We start from the raw sequence: 14540 nt of genomic DNA, 5'->3' as shown, positions 1-14540 counted from the left end.
TTGTATCTAAATCTGTATTCAACATCTATTACAGCTGTAGACACTCACTTTTGTACCTCTCTTTTGACCTCCTCCACATATTTTGACAATGATTTTAAACCAAAAGGTTCAAATTTGGAGTCATCACTCCATAAGACCTCTGTCACTGTCTGTCAGTTTAGTTCTTGTATAATTTATCATACATTTTTTCCCTGCTTCCTTTCCTTAAGTATGGCTTCTTGACAGCCACCCTTCCCCTGAGACTACTTTTGATGAGGTTTTTTCTGCATGTTAGATGGATCTGCAGAAGGCCAAGTTACACCTGTCAAGTACTATTGGTGGCTGTAGCTCAGGAGGTAGAACAGGTCATCTACTAATTGGAAGGTTGCTGGTTTAATCCCTGCCTGCTCACGTCTACATGCGAAGTATTCCTGGAGGCAAGATACTTACCCCAAAATGTTCGTCTATGCATCCATCAGAGTGTGAATGTTAGATAAAAAGAACTTCTGTGAATGACGCAAGCTGTATAAAGCGCTTTGATTACCGTAATTGTCGGGCTATAAGCCGCTACTTTTTGCACAAGCTTTGAACCCTGCGGCTTTTAGTCAGGTGCGGCTTTTCTATGGATTGTCCATGATTTTTGTCATATCGTAAGACGATTTGTTTTGTGTGTTCCGCTGTTGTACGGCACTACGTTGCCTGGCGGAAGGATCGGGGTTCAAGAGTGGTATGTTAGTCACATGTCCGTCCGCCAGGCAACGTAGTGCCGTACGAAGTAGCTCGAAAAACAAACTTCAAAGTAGCGGTACGCGTTCAGCGGGAGGCGTGGATGATGAGCGGCGATAAACTTGCGAAAAGCAAGTTATGCCCAACTCCACCGGTGGATTCTGACAGCGTGGAAAAGTGTGAAAACATCCACGATCACCAACGGATTTGAAGGGCTGGACTGCTGCATGATGGAGAGGACACTGCCACGGCCCTTCTGAGGGTGTTCGACTCTGACACTGACAACGAGGATTTCTTTGGTTTTGAAAGTGACAACGAAGGAGAGAAGCTGAGAGTGGATGACGAAGCCATCCTGAGCCTGTTTGTATCCGACACTGGAGGAGAGGACTTTGGTGGTTTTAGTGCGCAGGAAGAAGAGAAAGATGGTGAATGACTGACTTTTCTTCTTGTTAAAGCCGTGTCACTGCACCTGAGCCTAAAAGGTAGTCCGAATCTATTTTTCTGGTGTGCTATAGGTTACTGTTATGTACTACATGTGCAAATATGTACCTATAACTTGTTTTTCAAAATATTAATAAAAGTGATGTGTCTCCAAACAGCCATCTCTTTCCTGACAATTCCCTTTGTGCATATTCTCTTACATATGATAAGTCAACATTGAAACACCTGCGGCTTTTAGTCAGGTGCGGCTAATGTATGTACAAAACAGGATTTTCCCCTGATTTTAGCTTGTGCGGCTAATATTTAGGTGCGCTTTGCAGTCCGGGAAATACGGTACTCAGCTAGAGTAGAAATGTGTTTTAAAAGGACCAGTCCATTTATTGTACCATTTATTTCAGACTTGAATTTTTCATATTTCTTAACAACATGACTTTCAGATACCGTTTATCTGCTGTACATTGTGTTTTTTTTGGCCTGACACTTGTTTGTCCTCCATTTGTTCAGTTTCCTCATATTTTTGGAGGATGCACTGCATATCATGCTGAGATAAATCAACTTCTGGGAATCAGCTTGGTGCAGAATTACTACTTCATGTCAAACTCTGCTATTTTTCCCCTTTTTAAAGCTTCAGCTAAAGAAATTGGAAAAGAACTTGTGTGTTGCAAAAAGGCTTCAGGTAAAAAGTGCCTGAGACGTCATTGGTTCTTTGCCAAGTTTTCTATTATGTGTAGACACAACACTGTTTCATCCCATAAGTGCCTTTTTATGGTCGAAACTTGAATGGCTCATAGGTCAGTGTTAAGTTGCTTAACAAACAAACTAAAAAAATCCCCTGAATGTGAAAAAGGACGTTAATGTTCAATGAAAAACTTGATTGAAAAAAGATCTGTGTGTGTGTGTGTGTGCTCTTTGACCACTTGACCAGTGACTCAATTGTTCAAATGATTGAGGCCCCTATAACACTGGCTAAGCCAAAATAACTGATAAGCCAACTAATTAAATCAAATTAGAAAGGAAACGCGGTGTATACAATTGGCAAATCTTGACAGGTAACCTATGATTTGACATTAAGTAGATTCTCAAACCTCTGACTTTCTATTTCTTTTGACTCCTCTGAGAAACTATTTGGCTGGTCATTCAATCAGGAAAGCAGTTCCGCCATGAATACCTTACCCTTGTCCAGACCCGTGAAACATTAACCTTGACAACACCACTGAAACAGAATGTTAACTGTTGACCTGGTCACTTCTCAAAGTGATGCCCCTCTCTGCCCTGCTGTAAATAATTCATGTGGGATGAGCTTACAAAGCCAGCAGAGCCTGGGCAACTTCAGAGCCAATATACAGGCAAAGTGTACATATAGCACTTTCATTCTTATAGCTATTGATTATGTGCCATGTTATCCAGAAGCTTGGCAATAGATTACAAACAAAACAGACAACAAGATGGCCTGACTGTCGACACTTGTTAAGCGTTGACTGTATAAGTGGAAGGCAGAGTGGAAGCGAGGCAAGCTGAAGGACTGATGGACCTTCGCCATTATGCAGACTTCTCATTTATATGTGGTCCATGGATTGCTGGGAATAACAGCTTAATCATGCCCTGACTTTCAGTGTGGGGTGAGGAAATTTGTTGATGTGCAGAATGACAGATCCTTATATAGAGGATTTGTCTGTTACACCTTAATCCATTAGGAAAGTCTCCTGCTTCAACTGTAGTAAAGCCGATTTGGAGCTTGTTGATAGCATCAGTGGGCATCAGGGAGGTGGCAGTTCTCAGAGAGAAACAGCTTTGCTGATATGCAGATATTCTGGGAGCATGTGCAAGCTCATGGTCTGAGGATTATACCCAAAGTTTGATGGACAATTAAAATATACTTTTACTTTCAGATGCAAAAAAATCCATTTTTCAGTTTAGGTTTAGATTTCAGGAGAGGCAACACATAAAAAAAAAGTCTTTATTCAAATAAGCAAATGTGAAGCCTCATGTAGTACAAGTTAAACCAAAGAAAAATGTTTTAAGCAGAGACTGCTGTGCTACATTGCGTCTGAAATAACTGGAAGATGATTTTTAGTGAGTCCCTGTCACGTGTCACATCAGGCACATGCATTAAAACCTTCTCTGACTGCTCGGGCAGTGCTGCAGCAGCATGTGGGTAGGGCTGCTGTGCTCAAAGCCAGATGGCCATGCAAGGGATATGTGCTCTCATATCAGATATGTTAGAAACTAAACGTTAGCATAGTCTGCAGCCTGAGCTTTTGGATCATAGAGATATGGCTGCCATCACCAGATGCTTTTAAACTGAAGTAAACCTTAAAATTAGATCAGTCTTAGCCAAGTACTGCAGATGAAGGGAACACCTTGTTTTCTAAGACCAGGGGAGTTTAGTCAAAACCTCGAGAAGAAAAGGTAACACTCTTTCTAAAAATGTGTGTTACGCCGGCGTGCTCCTGTTTGACTGAGTTATGGTACGGATACAAATTTTGATGCAAACTCTAGCTCGAGGTAGTGTGACACCTCCAGAGATCAGCTGTGAAAAACGTTCAGTGAAGTCACTGAGACACTGTTTACTGGAGACAATAAGTTTGCAAAATAAGAACTGTGTGCATGCGTGTGTGTTTGGGCCGGCTGAAAGAAGTAGGCTCCAGAGCTTCATGAAGAAGAAGAATGTCTTAAATAAAGTAATTTGCCTGGTTCTGCTGCATCTATTTAGATAAATGTCAAACTTTTTTTTATAAATACAACAATGTGGCACAAGTGCAGCTGACTGTTAGAGTTAAGTTCTGTCTTATATGTCTGGACACTTTTTCAGTCAGTTTAGTCTGTGTTCATCACTGACTAAAGATCTGTTGATCTACATACACTGTATGAACCTGGCTGAATTGAAAGCTACTTTAAGACCAGGGCACAGGTTCTTGTAAAAAGATGTCTTGCCAGGCTTGGCCAGCACCTTCCCCTGGTCCCACATTTCTATTTAATATATGTAATTACAAGCACTGTGTGCTCCTAATAAGCAAGAAGAGCCAAGTGGCACAGTGACAAAGCAAACTGGGCTAATCCCTGTCACAGTGTTCTGATTTCCTTCCCCGACCGGCTTTCTTCCAGGTTCGGCAAGCCTTTCCTAGCGTGTAAAATCTTAAAGTGATTTACACTCCGTCGCGTCTGCCTGCCATAACATCCTACCTTATCAACAATGCAAACAAGGCAACCTGTGCAATCTCTGCGTTTGAAATTACAAGGAGTATGATTAAAATGACTCCTAGACATGCTGGAGTTTTCTTTTTTCGCTGACTCGTAACACGCAGCCTGAAAAAATATGCACAGGATGCAGGAGTGAAAATGCTGTGAATGGACAATCATAGCTATGTTGTGCTGCACAACGCAAATTAACTCAGCAGTCAGTGAAATTTAGACGAGTGGTGAAGACAGCACTAGGTGCATTTAGATGGGAGGATAACTCACTTTATGTCTGTTCTGTTCTTGAGGACACATGTCATGTATTCTATTTTAAGAGTCACAGTGCTCTGAGGTCCTTGGGTACAAAAACTTCAATATGTGCAAGAACAAAAGAAGATGAGTTTTTCTCTATACACTGAATTATTAAGCTCTTGCAGAACTATATACACAAGAATTGAGCCATAATTCTTAACATTTCAATTCAGGTGTTTTCAGTCCCACTGTCACAGGTGAATAAACTGAGCATCTGGCCTTGCAGTCTGCCTTTACTGTAAAAATATTTGGGAAAGAATGAGTCGCTCTGAAGAACTCATTGAACTCAAGCGGGGTGCTGTAATATGATGCCACTGTTGCAACATTCACTTTGTGAAATTTCTGCCTTCCTGGATGTTCCACTACAATCTCAAAGTGGTAGTATTGCAAAATGGAAGCATTTAGGAACCACAGCAACTCAGACCACGGAAAATTAAATGAAGACTCAACAAGTTGCCAATGCTCTGCGGACGGAATAAGTGCAGAGTAACAAATCTCCTCTGGTGTTAACATCAGCACAAAAACTGTGCAACGGGAGCTTCATGGCATGGGTTCCCATGGCAGAGCAGGTGCAATGTATAGGTGGTTCAGTAATCCATACAGCATTACAGTTATTGCATCTGACAGTCACAACTAAGATTCTAATTTCATACATTTCTTAAATTTTCCATGCAAATAAAAAAAGTTGGTTAGGCTGCAGAAGCGAGCCTGATCAAACAGGTCCTAAAAAAAACAACCCCACATCAGCAGCAGACACCCGAGTACTGAACTTGAATGGGCATTACAGCGTGACATATATATTTTTGTGTACCTGCATTCAGGAATGAGGCTGAGGAGCAGGAGGAGCCAAAAGCCAATATCCACTGACTGAGGCTTCCAACGTGCAGCAGCCATAGTCTCTGCGCAGGTCTGCAGAAGGAAAGAGGAGACATAAGTGGATGGTGTTATGTTTGGAGACTCAACCAAAATATCCAGTTTTCCATTCCTTATTTATTCCATAATTTATTTCATCTTCGCACTCTGCACCACTGCACATATCAATATAAATATGCTATACATGTTGTTATTGCGACCTGTCCAGGCTGTATCCAGCCCTTTCTCCCTATGGTAGCTGGGATAGGCTCCAAGCCCCCCGCGATCCCGAATTGAACAAGCGGAAGAGAATGGATAGATGAATGCTGTTCTAGTCTGTCTACTCTGCAAAATACATTGAGAGCAAAGAAAATAACAAGGCCCAATTCCCTGTATTTGTGCACATACTTGGCCAATAAATGTGATTCTGAATTACTCACAAAATGTTGTCCGATCTAAGTCATGATTATAAACAAACAACATGACTACGCTATGATGAAATAACACAAACAACTGGACTAAATATAGTAACTCAGAACCTCTTTTAGTAGAAACCGTCCTCATCAAACTACACCCTTTTTGGCTCCTACCTCAAAGCACACTGTGTTCTGTTGATCTTATGTGCTGCACAATAATGTTTAATATTTAGTATTTACTGTCATATTCCCATATATCATTGTGATGTTGTTTATTCTATTACTCTTGTTCTCTTCTGCTTGTTTTCTTTTTTCTTTCTCAGCAGGTGACCCAGGTGATTGATATATGCATTTTTTTTCTCTGCCCGTTCTGTTGGTTTTTGTTTTTTGCCCTTCTCCCCCGTCCCTCTTCTCAGCTGTTTCTCTTTCCCTCTTTCTTTCTCCCCTTCTTTCCCCCAGTCAAGTCTGTCCCGTATTCAGCAAGTGAAAATAAAATAAACAATAAAAGGTGAATCAAATGGACCATTACGGCAAGGCTGGATGGTCAATTTGGTAAAGTAAATCCGTTGGGCATCTTTCTTTGCCTTTAGACAACAATTCTGATGAAAAAAAAAAAAAAAAGAAACCGTCCTCATCAGTGTTTTCTTGTAGCTGTTTAAAAGCTCCGGATAATAATGTTTTTTAAACCTTTTAATGATTAAACAGCCCTCTTTAAAACAGACCTGGGCTATGTCTATGAAGAGGTAGAGTGGCACCACTTATTGGAACAGGCAAATGCAATTTAACATATTTCATAGGATATATTAGACCCCTTACATACGACATAAAATTGATAGTAATTATTGCCCCAGATGCTTGAGATGTAAGGTCACAGATGGCAATCTCCTATACATGCTGTGGAATTGCGCAGTGATAGAAGAATTTTGCAGACGGGCCATTCAAATAATCTCAGGGGTAATGGGGATCCAAATTGAACTGGACCCAAAACTATGGATTCTAGGTGACAGAGGTTCTATTAACGTGAATTACCATAGGTGATGCCCCAATATCTAAGTTGGATTATGTTCAGGAGTCTTGGTCTGAATTCCATTCTTTCTCAACTATTCGGTTCTTTATTTGTGTGCCTTGGGTTTTCTTTATTTGTAGGTCCCAGACTGCCCTGACATACTTCTGTAACACTGTAACACTGTTTAATTCAATTTACTTTACAGTCTATTGCAAACTGTTCAGCCCTTGAGGTCAAAAAGCAGCTCCAAACCAAGTTGCTCCCTCCACCTTGCCTCACAGTTGGGGCTAGTTCTTGATGTTGGTGCGCAAAGTCTCCTTTTTCCCCCACTCCAAAAAACAAAACGATAGCAGTGAATGTATTTGATGAGGGCCACTTAGGAGAACTCTTTTGTCTGATCTTTTCAGAAAGGCTCTTGAGGCAAAATTGAGAAAATAGAGAAGATACTTCTAAACTGACAAAGCTTGTCTTGCAATTTGGACACAAACCCAAATCTCCTTTTTAAAATTCTTGCATGCGATGCACCAACAATCGACACCAACAAGCAAAAATATTTTCTTTAGGTTTGTAATAGCAATTGACTGATTCTACTGTGAACAAATGTTTTAGCAAGTTGTAGAGATTTCTGCAGGTGTTTATTCTTTCTATTCTTTCTGTTACGCTTTTAAAATTACACAGTGTGCTCTTGGTGTGCTCTTAGTAGGACGCCCACACCTAGTAGCTCTACTGAATTTCATCCATTTGTTGACAGCTTTTCTTATTGTGGATAAAGAAACACCAAAGTCTTTAGAAATGCTTTTGGAGGATTTCCAGCTTCTTCTAAGGTGCGATGAGAGCGTTCGTGATTGAAGCATGGCTGCACGAGTCATTCTTTCTCAAGAAAAGCAGACTCAGCAACTGGGTTTTGCATGGCTGAATTCACAGGGCAGGGCACCTCTAAAACTCACACTTCTAATCTCATCTCCTTAATTTGAATGCCTGACTTTAAATAGCTTTAGCACAAAGGTTCACTTATTTTTCCCAGCCTGCCTTTTGAATCATTACAATTTATTCAGTGAAAATGTGAAAAGTTTTTCTTGCAGCTGTAAGTACAGAATTGATTACTGATCAAACCAAACCTAAGACTGCTTTTCTTTTAAATTACTCACCAAAGCCTCAACAATAACCTGCCTGTTCTCCTGTGCTCGATAAGTTATATTCATGGTATTTATGGTGTTTTTCAGTCTTAAACACATAATCCTGTGAGTCTGTCTATTATGTGGGTTAAAATCAAAAGACGCTTTATGTCCAACTCAGTGTTTAAATGATCAGTGTGGAAGAAAAAAATGACACATTGTCCAAATAATACTCAGAAAAGCAATGTGTATAAATTTCCTCTGTGCTTAACAGGGATGGCCTGACTTATTTACGAGAGCTGGCTTCATTTATTCTGCGCCTTTATTTTCTTATCATAATAGAGAATTTCTTTTAGGACACTAGTGATTTGAAATGACATGGGCTTATAAGGTTCTTTTGCATCACCACAAAAACAGAACAGCAATGAAGACAAATGTGTCAAAAACAGTTAGATTTCACAGTATTTTTGCATTTTGCATCTCCTTGCATCAGCAGGTGATCTCAAAAGACACTCTTTGTATACATGTGTAACCTTGCAGAAGTTTTGCAGTTTAATGCACCAACCACACAAAACTGCAGCTTACTGGTGCACAGAGTAAGAACACAGACAGCTGTTCCCCATCAGCAAAGACTTCATTTTCTTCCGTGCTGGAAACAGTCCCCTCTGAGTTTCCGTTTGCTGATCCAAAACGAGCCTGGTTAGCACACCAGACAATGAAATAAGGCACGACTCTTTGCTAAAGATGTACACTTATGGAACTGAAATTGTAACCAGTAATAATTATTTTTTCTACATAATTATTTGACTACAATAGTCAGTAATAATACTGTTTATACAGCCTTCAGAATCCCTTTAAGCACATGCTTATTGTAAACTGCATGGTTTAGTACTTAATATATACTTTACTTTAATTAATGATTAGACCTTATCTCTTTAACAAGCATGCATAGGCTATATAAACAACTTCGCATACTGTGCGCTAATTAATGGTTGCCCAAGGGTTTTGGCTATCTGGGAGAAGAACTCAGGCCATGCAGTAAAACTGTGGCTGCCAGTCTAAGTGGGGCACAGGATGGGGAAAAACGTCTTCAAGACATTGTGTGCATGAGAGGATAACCTAAACGGCTCTGTGGCAGCCTTCATCCTCTCCTTCATCTTCCTCCCTTGGGTTCTGCAGTGAAGTCACATCATCTTCCTGACTTCAGCAAAGTTTAAAATGTAGCTCCATAGGCTCAGCTGTGAACACGCAACATGCACTTGTTAGAAACTTGCTTTAAAATAATCTGCCGGAAAATGTGATGAGGTTTAGATAAAGACTAGGGCTGAACGATATATCGCATTTGCGATAATATCGCGACATGATCAAGTGCAATTTTCTAACCGCAAAGGCTGCGATTATACTCTGGACATGTCCAAATTCATGGGCTGCATCCTCCTGAGGCCGCATTTGTAGACCGATTACGTCACAGCGACGCGCCGAAGGCTGTCCAAATTACTACCATATCCCAGAATTCATAGCGCGGCCCAGCCAAACTCCAGTTTCCAGCAATGGCGGCCGCTACTGAGTTTTAAAATTACTCATACTAATCTTTCAGGGTCACAAAATAAACTTTTAACATATTTTCAGGCGAGAAAGTAGTTGTGTAAACATCAAATATCTGCTCGGTTTATCAAGATATCCCATATTTGCAAAAGTGCTTCGACGTTTTCAGAGGCGTCTGCTACCCACCAGCTCGACAGCTAGCCGGGAGCTCGAGGGTTACTGATGCGGCCGAGAACGGCACAACTCCCGGCACATCATTTTCAGATCACAGCGGAGTTTCGCTGCTCGGGTTAAACGTAATATATAAGTCACTTAGACAACCTAAAAATGTTATTGTTGGGCTTTTTTCAGTGTTTTGTTTGTTCGTGAGTAAATCGGTTTGGCTGAGATTAAAGTTATTAGATTAGATAAAATAAAACTTTATTAATCCCCCGGGTGGGTTCCTCCTTGGTTTTCACACAGCTGACTAAACGTCAAACAGAAAACTTATTAAACAGAAGTATGAGACAGTCGAGAATTTACACCAGTGTCTGGTTATATTTTAGATAGCAAGAAGCAGACGGCCGAGTTTATTAAACTCCACCGAGACAGCGGTGACGCTAATCAGAACTAGCCTTCTGATTAGCTAATCAGAAGGCTAGACCGTCCAATTTCACGCCTTTAAACTTTAAAGGCGTGTTTGTGTGTGTGTTTATACAATTGCTATTATGTTTGCACTTTATGTGTAATGTTACTGACTGCAGAGATCAGTAAGATGTGTGTATTTTTTATTTATTAGTTTTATTTATTTAATATTATTTTTTAATTGAATGACTGTCTAGTAGTTCACAGATGTCGAAAAACTGAGTGTGGTAAAGCCACTGATTTTTTTTTAATGTATATTTCTGCAATCTGCACATTGTACTGACTTTCATTTTAATGTTTACACCAGGGTTCCTTGTCAGCACTTTATGCTCAGATGTTTGTAAGCTAAAAATAAACTATTGTGTATGTTCAAATATACTGTTGTGATTGAAGAAGTTAAATAAAAATGTCAGTCATCAATTCATGCATCACCTCATGTCATCATAACAGAGGTCTGTCTTCCAGGAAAGAACAGTTTAAAATTAATGTAATATAGTATTGGCCATACTATATGATGTATTGCTTGTCTTTGTTTAATAATACAGAAGACAAAGACCTTAAAAAATAATCGCATATCGCATCGCAATCGCAATATTGGGGCAAAAAATCGCAATTAGATTATTTTCCATAATCGTTCAGCCCTAATAAAGACTGCTGTGGTAATTATCAAAGACAGCTTGTTAGTTTGTTGTTTTGCCACCACAGGTTTATATTCTACTTGTTCTGCAGGTGTGCAACACGACAGAGAACAGAGTTTAACACTCAACTCAGGTTTCAAGTGTTTGCAAATTGTTTGCAACAATGCTTCACTTTATCAAGAATTGTTATTGACTGAAATTCTATTATCGCAACAGTAACATTCATTTAATTTTCTGAATGTCTTTTTTATCCCTTACTCCACATCCAATTTACTTTATGATTTGAGACCTGGCTGGAATGATATTATTGGGCTCAAGCCCATCTGTAGACAAAGACAACCCGTTCTCACTCCCAAAGCGTAACATTTTACGCTAGGTGACAAATCGTCACCATATTACGTTTTCGGCTACCCACCACGTTCCTAAATGACGACCTCGGAAAAAGAGGAAATATGAGAACCGTCTGGACTGAACCTACACATGTTCGCTCTTTTTCTTCAAATCGCTTAGAAACACGCTATTTAACATCATTAAAGACCTGGTTAAGGTCAGGAATAAGGTTATGGTCAGGGCTAGGGATAAGGTTAGGTTTAGGGCTGGAATACAGGTCTGGAACGTCTACTACCGCGGGAGCGTCATTGCACTGGATTCCAGCCATAACCCGCCGCGTACCATAAGAACGCCGAAGGTCTCCTTTCGCGTTCCTCAGGAACGCCGCGGGACGTGACAAAACGTCCACATGTTACGCCTCGGGAGTGAGAACGCTCTGACAAAGAAGTGATGCATGTGCTTAGTTAAAATTCAATTCATTGTTTTATTGTTTGTCATGAATGTCTTTGGTGGCAGATATTGAAAGTAATAGTTCATAATTGGATTAACAGTATATAAACACATGGTTTCCAGAATGAGCAGGCCCATTAATTCTGCTGTAAAAATGTCCAAACATCAATTTTACAAGGACATGTCTAACTATATTTATCCATAGTGTTTAACACAGCACAAACTAGAAATGTACAATGACGTGAAAATGATTTTGTCCCCTGTTAATTTCTTAGATTTGTTCATATTTCTTATACATTAATGTTTCAAAATGCAGTCTTCAAATGATGATTTCATTTATAAAGGAGGAAGAAGTCCATCCAAATCTACCTGAAAAAGTAACTGTAACTGTGATTAGCAAATTCATTTTTGGAAAGCTGAGTTCAGTTTCAGCAGCCACACCCAGGTTTGATTACTGCTACACATGTGGAATCAAGAAATCACTTAAACAGCCTCACAAAGTGAAGCTGGCTTAAAGATCTCAAAAAGAAACAGATCGTACCACAGCCTAAAGGAACTCAGGAACAGATGGGAAACAAAGACATCATCTGTGGTTATAAAGCCATTTCTAAGGTCATCGGACCTCAGCAAACCACAGTAAGAGCCATTATCACAAATGGAGAACTTAAAATAGTGGTGAACCTTTGCAGGAGTGGCTGGCCTACCAAAATTAATCTAAGAGCACATTCACGACCCATCAGGAGGTCAGAAAAGAACCCAGAACAACAACTAAAGAACTGCATCCAAAAACCAAATAAAGGACTTGGATATGCATGTAAATAAAAGCTCAAAAATGGAGATCTCTTCTCTCTGGGCCTGTCTGTGAGGGACATCATATACACTATATAAACGCAACTTCATAGTGAAATCACGCACATACTGTGACTCTTTCCACAGCTGTTAGGCTAGAGTAAAAAAACTAACCTTTATTTATGCCTTCATGTCTATGTAACTATTACCTACAGCTAAACTGAAACTAAATTCATAAAATTCTAAATACATATTCTCAAAACAAATGATGCTGAAAACATACAAGCTATTATTACCACTCACTGCATGACACACATGTTCAGTTTGTTGCTTCATGTTAGGATCTTCTGCATTTGCTGTTGCACTCAAACAAACATATTAGTACATGCACCTACATAAAACAGTTTCCTTTATACAGTATATGCGCTCTCTTTATGATGCAGAACAACTGCTATCTTAAAATTAAAACGGTCATTAATAATGCAGCTAATAAGAAGCGGGGCAATTTACAGAAAGGTATTACCTTGCATTAAAAATGAATGCATTCAAAAATTGGCAAAGCTGCTACTGAATGCAGTCTGAAAACACTGAGAAGATGAGAAACAAGAAGCCCGATGACTGGGGTACAGCAGTCACGCAGTCACATGAATGCACGCACACACGTGAAGCAGGCGTGTGGCAATTTCAAGGCTTTCATCATGCTTTTGTGAGATTCAGCCCTCCCTCTCCATTGCCACCGTACAGAGAGAAGATCAAACCCTTTCCTCAGGGGAATCACTGATCTCTATGTTACCTTAGAGCACTGATCATTACAGGAGGAGTAAACAAATGAGTGGATGCAAAAATACAACTCGGGCTGGTGTTCAAACATGCAGTCGCATTAACAGTGTTCCAACCTGTGACTATCTTCCTACACTATATCTGCGATGGAGCTGAGGTGAAGCCGTTTCAATAAGGGTGTCTTAATATTGACTGAAGTAGCTAAGCACCAAGATAAGCCAAGATCCACATCTACTTTAAGTCTTTATACTGGCAGCTGTGCTTGCGAGAATTGGCAATTATTTTAAACAGTCTTTGATGCTTCTTGGCAGTTTGTCACCTAAATTTTTCCAAGACCCGAAGTAGCAAATAAAGAGATGCCTCAGTGTTGCTGCTGGTGGCATTTAGGACAAGCCTTCACAATTTCCTTGTCAGATTAAATAGCTAAGACCGCATCACAATGCAAACTGCAATGAACAAACTGTTTGATAAGTAGCACTGCAGCTCTTGTGGGATGTTCCCGGTCTGCAGTGGTCAGTATCTATCAAACGTGGTCCAAGGTAGGAATAGCGACAGGGTCATGGGAGACCAAGACTCACCGATGCACATGTGGAGCAAAGGCTGATCCGTGTGGTCCAGTCCAATAAATGAGCTACACTACCTCAAATTGCTGAAGACCTGCAAAAACTGCTGGTCTGATAGAAAGATGTCAGAATACAGTTTGTTGCCTGCAGAAGAGACTGCAGACCAAACAGGGTGCCTATATGACCTCTGTCCAGTGACGAAAACGCCAACAATAAGCACGAGCATCAGAAGTGACCCCTGGAGAAATGGAAGAACATCATGTGGATCGCCAGCTGCGTCGCTTACCTGGGGAACACCTTGCACTAGCATTGCCACAAAGCAAGAATGGCTCAGGGATTGTCTGAGGAGCACAACAAAGAGTCTGAGGTGTTGACTTGGCCTCCAAATTCCCCAGATCTCAATCCTATTAAGATGACAAGATGCCCCACCTTGAAACTTACAGGACTTAAAGGATCTGTTACTAACATCTTTGTGCCAGACACCACAGCACACCTCCAGTGGTCTAGTAGAGTTTATGCTTCGACTTCTCAGGGCAGCAAAAGGGGGACCAAAAACAATATTAGGAAGGTGGTCATATATGCCTAATCGATGTATGCTTACAGTCTCTGTTATAAACCAGTGGCTGTCATTGTTAAATAAAGCATCACGTATACCTTTGGATGAGAAATATTACAGTGGGGCTTTTTTCTAACATGGAAACGCAATCCTGATGGTCTCTTTAAAGAAGAAAGAGACGGGATCTGAACATGTTTCCATGCCCACCTATCACATAATCTTATCAGGACAACTGAACCAG

General features: G+C 40.3%; 1 protein-coding gene across 1 annotated transcript in view; it reads right to left on the bottom strand.

Moving 5' to 3' along the window:
- gabra3 (gamma-aminobutyric acid type A receptor subunit alpha3) overlaps nt 1-14540 on the bottom strand; it is a 118645-nt gene that overhangs the window by 81208 nt on the left and 22897 nt on the right. Inside the window, exon 2 of the mRNA XM_085420181.1 lies at nt 5447-5544. Within this exon, the coding sequence (XP_085276307.1) occupies nt 5447-5529 (83 nt within the window). The 5' untranslated portion in view covers nt 5530-5544. The remainder of the gene's footprint in view (nt 1-5446; nt 5545-14540) is intronic.

This window comes from Rhamphochromis longiceps, linkage group LG10, assembly GCF_057381845.1.
Source record: "Rhamphochromis longiceps isolate RC_006_pf linkage group LG10, R_longiceps_female_GT1.1, whole genome shotgun sequence".
NCBI lineage: Eukaryota > Metazoa > Chordata > Actinopteri > Cichliformes > Cichlidae > Rhamphochromis > Rhamphochromis longiceps.
This window is presented reverse-complemented; position numbering and strand designations above follow the sequence as displayed.